The 9,824-nt window shown below is 37.9% G+C and overlaps 1 protein-coding gene across 1 annotated transcript; it reads left to right on the top strand.

The window, feature by feature from the left end:
• Positions 1–21: 21 nt before the first annotated feature.
• trub1 (TruB pseudouridine (psi) synthase family member 1) lies at positions 22–6,877 on the top strand. Its single transcript, XM_042397186.1, has 8 exons — positions 22–234; positions 327–425; positions 2,752–2,807; positions 3,960–4,041; positions 4,159–4,231; positions 5,274–5,413; positions 5,529–5,585; positions 5,718–6,877. Exons 1-8 carry the CDS (start codon positions 87–89, stop codon positions 5,900–5,902), a joined length of 840 nt encoding a protein of 279 aa, XP_042253120.1. The 5' UTR covers positions 22–86; the 3' UTR covers positions 5,903–6,877.
• Positions 6,878–9,824: the final 2,947 nt, after the last annotated feature.

Genomic DNA, 9,824 nt, shown 5'->3' with positions numbered 1-9,824 from the left:
CTCAATAACGAAAGGCCAGAATTCAGTTGGTTCCTCAAGAAGTAGAAGAAGAAGGTCATCCACCGAAGAAGAAGAATAAAACAAGCATGGCTGGAAACATAAGCAACACCACTGCACCGATAACTAGTTCTCTGTCTAAATTACAGTCTCTGAACGGACTGTTCGCAATTTATAAAAAACAAGGACCGACATCTGCAGACGTCCTGAATACACTGAAAGAAGCTTTACTCAAGGGTAATGCAGGGGCGCCGTCAGGAGATGAGGCTATGTGCCGTTTGGTGAGGCTGAGATTTGACAGTTCTGCTTTAAAGTTACTTTTCTTTCAGAGGCTGGTGTGCAGAACCCAAACCCGCGAAAGAGGAGGAAGCAGAGTCTGAAGATGGGGCACGGAGGGACGCTGGACAGCGCTGCCAGCGGGGTGTTGGGTAAGCGGGAAGCATACGTCCAGGTGCTGGGTTTCATTTCTGCCCGGGCTGACCTGGAGGGCCAGATATGAAAGGAAAACACATAGCTTGTTACTACTGGTGTTGTACCTTGAGTAGCCAGGTAGTAGGTTTGGTTTCACAGTTGGTAGGGGACATAGGGATGGAGCTGAATATGTCAAGGAAACATCAGAGGTTACCGTTAAAGTCTCCCTCCACCTAAAATGTGTTTCACTTGGATGTTGTTCTTCTTCTCTGTGCAGAATGATGTCTGTGTAAAGTTTGTTTTCACATTCATCTGCTGAAGGAGGAGAGTCTCTCTGAGCTCATCTTAAATTAAATCTCAGTTTAAGCAGGATTTGTGACATCTCAGCTAGTGTGATGTGGAAACTTGAAGCTTTCAGTGCACCTACATACACAGCACTTTATTAGGAACACCATACTAATTCTGGGCAGGGCCTCCCTTTGTTCTCAACACAACAGTGTAATTTCTTGGTTGCATGGATTCATTCCTTTGAGATTCTGATCCATGTTGACGTGATTGCATCACCTAATTCTTGCAGATTTGTCAGCTGCACATTTATGCTGCGGATCTCCCATTCTGCCACATCCCAAAGCTGTTCTATTGGATTCAGACTGGTGACTGGGCAGGTCAGTGAAGTACACTGAACTCATTGTAATGTTGATGAAACCAGTGTAGATAACTTTGTGACGTGATGTGTTATCGTTCTGGATGCAGCCATTAGAAGATGGTAAATTGTCTTCATAAAGGGAGTCACATGGTCAGCAGCAACACTCAGGCTGTGGCATTCAAATGATGATTGATTGGTATTAAGGGGCCTAAAGTGTGCCAAGAAAACATCCCCCCATACCGTTACACCAGCAGCCTGGACAGTTGACGTGACGTGCCTCAGCAGAAATAGAGATTCATCAGACCAGACTATGTTTTTCCTGTCTTCAGCTGTCCAGTGTTGGTGAGCCTGAGCCCACTGCAGCCTCATGTTTCTGTTGTTGGCTGACAGGAGTGGAACCGGCCGTGGTCTTCTGCTGTTGTAGCCTATCTGCACCGTCAAGGTTCCACATGTTGTGCATTCTGAGATGTTTTTCTGCTCACCACAGTTGTAAAGATGTTATCTGAGTTACTGTAGCCTTTCTGTCAGCTCCGACCAGTCTGTCCATTCTCCTCTGACTCCTCTCTTATCAACAAGATGTTTCTGTCAACGGAACTGCTGCTTCACTGGATGTTTTTTTTTGTTTGTTTTTCGCACCATTCTGAGTTCAACTCTAGAGACTGTTGTGCATGAGAATTCAAGGAGATCAGCAATTTCTGGCAACAACAACCATGCCACAGTCAAAGTTACTGAGATCAAAAATATTTTTCCCATTTCTGATATTTGATGTGAACATTAACTGAAGCTCCTGGCCTGTGTTGCATTGTACTGCTGCCACATGATTGGCTGATTGGATAATTGCATGAAGTGCTCGGTGAGTGAACACTGAGAATGGACTTTTTAGTGAAGTAGGAAACATCTTGTTTCCAGCAGTTGAACTTTTGAAATGAACAGTATTTACAGATTCATACATTCTGGATGTTTTCTATCATGGAGAATGAGGTAATGAATGTTTTGTTTTTTTGTGGAAAAATCATATTGGACACAGATTATTATTCAGAGCAGAGTATTTTTATATGTCTTAAAACAGGATCTTTAAACAATGTATGTTGCTTGCTGTAGACTGCTGCCATCAAGGATGTTGAAAAGGAGAAGGGTCTGTAGCCATGGTTACCCCCAGCCCAACCACACACCCCTAAGAAATACTTGACTGGACACAAAAAACACTTTGTTTCACATTGTTTATTTAATTGACTGTTAGTTATATTTTTATGTCTGTTGTATATTCTAGTTTGTATTTTTGCTAAATTGTGTTTCAAATACATAATTGAAAGAGAAATACTATATTCCTTTATTGTATTAATTCATGTATATATTTTATTTAATTTTAATAGTTCTACCTATAAGCACTCTCAATTCTGACTCTAAAGAATAGCAGTTCCCAGAAGCACCACATGACCTATTACACAATACATGTACAAAATATAGAAAACATTTTTTGTTTTGTTGTTGGGTTTTTTTTGCACACTAGCACTAGCCTCTGACAGAACAGAGAAGATTGTAATAGGACAAACATTCCCTGAGTCACTATTATCCAGACTGCAAAATGAAGAAAATACTAAAGTCTGTGAAACACTTGTTTTTTAATCTTGTGGTGTGAGGAACGTCGCCACCTCTAGGGGATGCTAACAGGACTCTGATGTGTCTGTTTCTTTCAGTTGTTGGTGTTGGGAATGGTACAAAAATGCTCAGTACCATGTTGGCTGGTTCTAAGGTGAGTTTGTTTGTAACTATGTAAAGAGTAAAAGTCAGAGAAGAGAATATGTTTCCATTATGAAGAAAACAGGTCATTTAAAACAAAACAAACAAATATAACTTGTTGATTAATTTGTAGCATCAATGTATCATTGTAGTTTATTGCTGTCCAGGCAGCTGTATCACTGTGGGACCTGTTGAGTGGCTACAACACAACGTATGTTACTACATGATAAAGTCCATCCTTGTAGGAATATTAAACATGGCATGAAATGATAACTAGGTTAGCTAGTGTTTCAGTATTTTAAAGCTTTTCTATCCTTCTAACTCACTGTAGAGAAGCTAAAGATGTGTCTGAAAGAATTATATTATACACTGAGCTTGACTGTGTGTTGAACCTCACCTGTATGGTGTTTAATTATTTTGCACATGTGGGTCAGCTCAGAAGGTGACCTGTTCACACTGGTATTGAATGTTGATGACATAATGTGAACAGTTAAAGAAAGTCTTGGGTGGATCTGGGTCTTGTCATTCATATAATAATAAGTTGGTCTTGTTCCTATCGTTAGTCTGCACAGCATTAAGATGCTTTTGGGAAATAAATCATCAACCCCATTTTTTGTGTGTAGATGTTTGACAACATTTTAAATGAATAGGAATATATATGTGTGTATATGTGTGCCCGAACACAAATACATTATTCAGCAAAGCACAAATAACACTTTAAATTTCTAAAATTAAAAGCGTAATAAAAACAAAAACAGGATTTTTAAGCCTCTTTCCACTTTTTTTTCGAATACAAATAATTTTGCTGCCTCAACAAATACAGATACAAATACAAATACTGGGCTTTCTGCACATCCCTAATATATATAATGTTTACAAATGGATAATTACTAGGAAAATGAAACTTAAATAGCTAACTCCATCGACAAATAATTTACAGTGCACTCCATGCAAACATACATTTTCATTTGCAAATGGGCAGGCAGTGTGCAACTCGATCTGGACAATGAAATTGCAAACTGGACCTTTTGCATTTTAATAAATTTTTGTCTTGAAATTGTTAGAAAAGAACTAATCATAATGCATTTTCAGAATTCAACAGTTTCATATAAATGGTCATTAATGCACAGAGACAACAAAGTGATGCATACTGTTTATTCTGCAGAAATATGTTGCTGTGGGGGAACTGGGAAAAGCAACAGATACTCTGGATGCCACTGGCAGTGTGACTCTGGAAAAAGACTTTGGTAATACTGCAATCATTTCATTTTCACTATTCATGGTATTGAGATCTATTTTAACAAGCCTCTGTCTCTGCTGGAACACACATGATTTAAGTTATTCATATTGGTTTCACTCCACAGAACACATCACCAGGTTGGACATCGAGGAGAAGCTGAAAAATTTTGTTGGTGATATTATGCAAGTCCCTCCACTGTGAGTAAGACCCTTAACTGTAACTGTGGTGTCCCTCAGGGCAGCCAAGTAAAATATAGAACACACACACACTAATGTACGTAAAACATGAAAAAAATACATGAAACAATACATGACCTCCAATATGAGGAAATGTTTCCATGACAGTAACATCTGTGTTTGTGAGAGTAAACTGATAAAGGGTTTGACCGCCAGATCAAAATGCACTGTTCTAAGTAATAAATGAACAGCTCTGAACACTTTTGTCTAGAGATGCAAAGATTAGTGGATTAATCATTAGTCATCATTCATGCTGAAATACCAAAACATTTATTCATTCCAGCTTCTCAGTTGTTAATTTTTGCTGCCTTTCTTTGTTTCACATGAAATATCTTTTAGTCAGATAGATGAAGCAATTTCAAGACGTCACCTTTGGCTTTAAGAAACTGTGATGGATATTTTTTTGACATTTAAAATAACATTCTTTGATGTTTTATAGACCAAAAAAATTCATCGATTAATGGAGAAAAGTATTTTTATCTTGCAAAGTGGTAGTGCTTTCCTCTCATAACCCAGTCCATACTCTGGCACCATCTTTCCCACAATGTAAATTTGTCTCTGGCACCAAAACAGCCAGGACTGCCACAGTTTCCTATCATTAAATAATAATAATAATATTGCAGAGTAATATATCCCTGAGAAAAACCTTGTGATATATTAAAGAAAAACTCCCTCTGGGCTCTATGAATAGATGGATCATTAACACTCACATTGTGCTGCAGTGAACATTTCAGTCTCTAGAGGCCACTAGCTTCAGACTTTTGGTTTGTTCATCTGTCTAAACCCCCCCCCCCCCCCCCCCATGAAGAAGCCTTCCTGCCAGCCTTAATATGGACAACGTTTCAGATTGACTGGAAGGGGATTTCAAACAATGATGTGAAATGATAGGATGTCTGAACTTCACATGAACTCCGTTCCCTTTGCACCTATTTTTTTTTTTTTTTTATCAGGATTAAAGAACAGCAGACCTCATGAGTATGTTTTGATTTGTTTTTCATTTTAGTTACTCTGCACTGAAAAAAGACGGCCAGCGTCTGTCTGTCCTGCTGAAGAAAGGTCACAAGGTCGAGGCTAAACCTGCCAGAGCGGTGACGGTGTACAACCTGACCCTGCAAGAGTTCAAACCTCCTGTCTTCACTCTGGGTTAGCATGTGTTGCATAATACAGTCTTTCTATGTTCTTCTATGTAACTCTGACTTCATGAGTAACTCTCACTTCAACAAACAAACAGTTACAGTAGTTTTTATATCCATAACAGATATTGAATGCGGTGGAGGATTTTATGTCAGAAGCTTGGTTGATGATCTGGGAAAAGGTGAGATGAAATTCAGTGTTTTTCACAATTCTTATCAGCATGTTTATGGAAAAAGTCAATAATCTAAACCCAGAAATCAGAAATGAAGACTGTTGGTCACCATAAGAATAACCAGTTCTCTCTCTGCTGCAGCTCTGTCGTCATGTGCTCATGTCAAAGAGCTGACCCGTACCAAGCAGGGTCAGTTCACCCTGGAGGAGCACGCCTTACACGAGGAGCACTGGACACTGGAACATATCCTCACATCTCTGCAGCCCTGCTCAGGATCAGAGGCGGGGGGTCAGGACTGTACCAAACCACCAGAGGCGGACACCTGAGGAACACGGGAGCCGAACTGAGAGTAAAACATGTGGGCTTGCTGTCGGTGTCATGGTGTGTCATGACTCACTGGATTAGCTTTTTTGCAATGAAGAGAACAATCAGGCCTTAATGTGTCCGCTTCCTCCTGGATATTAAAGGTGTTTGTTCCACAGATGGAAGATTTAGCATCGGAGACAAAAAAATATCAAAACAACAGCTATCTCGGGTCTTGTGATATCTAGCTCACATTCCTGTGTTTCACTTGCAATTTATGATGTAGTTCAATTTCTGTGTTTGAAAATGGCAACACCCACTCCACCCTCCACCCTCCACCCTCAGCATCTGTCTCCACCTGCTCATATCCAGTATACAGTACATACCTGTCCCAACAAAATTCCACTGTATTCTGTGATAGGGAACATTGACGACACATAACATGATTCATAAGATGAAACAGATTGACATGGTAAACAAAAAAAAAACATTTCATGCTGCAGGATTTCGAAATATTTGTGACAATTTATTTTTGTCTATTGAAATAGATTTTTTTTTTTTTTTTGCAACTACAATTCTGGGGAATCTTTAAGATCAGCAAAAATATTGACTTCATTTATATTGTGATATTCTGTATATCAATATTGACCATGAGTAGAAGTATTGTGATTGAATTTTGCCATGTCATACAGGTTTGGTCTGGACGTTATCTTCATTCAGGTGGTTTCACCAGTAATTCCACCTTCTGTAGATGTGCTAGACAATACACTTAAATATATTATATGAGTCATTTTACCTGGAGATTAATTTTTAGAAACAGTGCTCTTAAAGAAATTTCACGTGGGTGAAAGCAATTTCTGTTCTTCCAATGTAGTGCAACTGTTTTTTTTTTTTTTTTTTTTGAAGACTGATGTGCTCTGCAAGTGTTTTTGTGTACGCAGCATGTCTAATTTAATTATGTCTGCATTTGCAGATTAAATAAATATTCAAGTGGAACTAATAAAGTTTTGTCTTTGCAAATCCTTTTTTTATACCATTTTAATTTCTTTACCGGTGGAGGCAATCGAGGGAGAACGTTTTCAGGCTTCAGTTTAATATGACAAACTTCAGCCAACGCTGCCTTACATCTGCAATCAAGGCAAGAATAGTACTTTGTGGTTTAAGTCTGAGTAGAGTAATAGTGGATCTGCCAGAGGAATGGTGTGATAAATATACAGTAGTGCCATGTTGTAGGTGATAATAGTGCTACAGTGTGGGAGAGATAGAGCCGATGGCTGATGAACTACTGTATGGAAGCTCGCTCCCACCAGAAAAAAAAAAGCTGAAATAGGAATGACCAAAAATAACTGAGCAACTAGTAATAAGTAACTGACTCATTTTTTTGATCTTAAAATGAAGACTATCTCACAATTTGAAAGATCAAAATCAAAAATCATCAAAAGTGAGGAGAGTTAGGTCAAAATAATGATGTATCATTAGCACTTAAGTCAAATTCCTGACGTAACGTCTCATCATTTTGACTTAAAATGTCAATTTTGAATGATCCTATAATTAACTATAATTGAATCATTCTGATTTAGTGCTGGTAAGTGTTTTAGATTTTTTTTTACATTTATCAAGTCAAAACTGTGACTTCATGTTGTATATGATTTTGACTTCCAATGATTATTTTTGTTTTCATCATTCCTGACTTGTTTTTTTTTTTTCCTGGCAGTAATTGGCTTCCATAATTATGAAACCGATGGATATATAAAAATAATCTAGGGGGGAAATAGTCTCATAGGCAGTCAAAAGGAGAAGATGGAATCAGCTGGTTCATGATGGATAATCTGAGCTGAGGAAGAATGCCACAGTTTGGCATTTTTTTATGACGCTCTTGTGTCCCATATTACCAAATATCCCCAAGAAAAAGGTTTTTCAGGATGTGTTCAGGTAACAGCTTGAGGATCATACATATGGATAATATTATAATGTTAAATTGTCAGCAGAGTCTTTCACCACACTGACTTGTTAATGGGAAGATATATGGCGCCAGCTGCCAAGGAGCTGCTGCAGCGCCTCTGCTGAGAAGTTATCAATCGTTTTTTGGACAGGGGTCTGACGCCACGGGAAGCTGGCCGGATCAATGAGCTGCAATGATTGTCTCAGTCCAAATATTAGCCGTTTGGTGATTTCTTTCATGTCTTCAAGGCTGCTCATATCCCTGTTTGCTCTCTGAGTCCACTTTATCTAAATTACAGCCGTTGGAAAGTTGTCAGTTAGCGGTGCGCGCTTTAAAGACGCATCAGAAAATCCAACCATTGGATTCGATAAGTGAGCACATTTATCAGTGATAAGCAATAGGTTTCCTCCCAACACTGAAGCGTGACTTGTGTGACCATATCATGAATGAACTCACCTACTAATAAAAAAATCAAGATGACCACAACACGTGCAGCTGGATTCATCAGAACCAGAAGTAGCTATTGGTTTAACTCTGAAACAGAGAAGTTATCAGTTATTCTTTAACATTATGCGGAAACGTGTGGGAGGAATAAACATGCACTTACTGAACTATTCAAGTGATTTGCATTTATACCCATTAACATAACTATATCACTTCAAGCGCAGTGATAGATTTCACAGGAAAGCGTCAAACATTTAAATCATGAGTTAATCACTCGCCATTCAGCTGCACGGTTAGGGGTGTGGATTGCAGTTCACTTGTACTACATTGTTATTGTTAAAGATAACACTCCAAGCTGTTTGATTAGTCAAAGACCCGTTTAACGCTCGTTTGGGGCCGTGCGTAAAAACCAGGGCCATAACTATAACACTGAAGAGATCACAGAGGTCATGTCAGCTGGATTTCTTCTGAGAATCTGGGGAGATTTAGGGACCTGGGGGGGGAGTTTCACGGTTTCACACGGTGGGTATTTTACAGGTTTATTAGTGTTTTTAGACTTTCATTTAGTCACCTTTAGCTAGACCAACACAAAATAAATAAAGAATAAATAAAGGGTTTAGTATTTTCGCATTTTATGCATTGCATTAAAGATAAAAAAGAGCAGAAAAATCAATGAAAGTGATATTAGCTTATATGGCCAAATGATTAATTTGATTACATACTATATTCAAAGTATGTAGCATGTTTGAATACATGTTCTTTATGCTTATCATTTATAGGATAAAAGTAACTAAGTACTCAAGTACTGTACTTAGGTAGAATTTTGAGGTACTTACACTTTACTTGAGTGTTCCCATTTCATACTTTATATCTATACTCCATTTATCTGACAGCTATAGTTAAGATTTTACTTGCACAACCTATGATCATCTTATATAATATTACCGTATTGTTAGAGAATTAACCCCCAACGGAATCATCTCCACCTCGACCAGATAAAACATTAAAATACTGCGGACACAGAAAATACATCAGTGATAATGATCTAATATTATAATGTCAAATTTTATAACACTCTGAAAAGAGCCATTCTTCAATTTTAATACTTAAAGCACCTTTTTTTAATAGAAAGTTTATGAATGCAGGGTTTTCACTTGTAAAGGGGTTTTTTTTACAGTGTAGTGTACGGCGGTCATGTTTTGATGTCTGTGATACACTGGTTATCACAGAATCACGGTACCTACATTTAATTTGGTCTTTATTAGAATGTCAATAGATTCCAAAAGGCTCACAACATATGAAGATTTATTTTTACATCAAAATGAAACCATCACCGATATAAAAAAAACCAACTATTTGGCTACAGATATGTTTCAAATCACTATTAAACCAAACCTAACAGGGGATTTTTAAAAATCTGATTTAAAATTTGATTTCCATCTTTTATTCATCTGTTAGTCATATATGTCTCTCAGTAGAGATCATCTACATTTGCCATCCAATCTTTACTTATGCTTTTGATTGCCGACCCCTGGCAGCTTTTAATACTTTAAATATTG

Source organism: Thunnus maccoyii, chromosome 20 (assembly GCF_910596095.1).
Source record: "Thunnus maccoyii chromosome 20, fThuMac1.1, whole genome shotgun sequence".
In the NCBI taxonomy this organism is placed as follows: Eukaryota; Metazoa; Chordata; class Actinopteri; order Scombriformes; family Scombridae; genus Thunnus; species Thunnus maccoyii.
The sequence above is the reverse complement of the archived record's forward strand: the minus strand, read 5'-3'. Positions and strand labels throughout refer to the sequence as shown.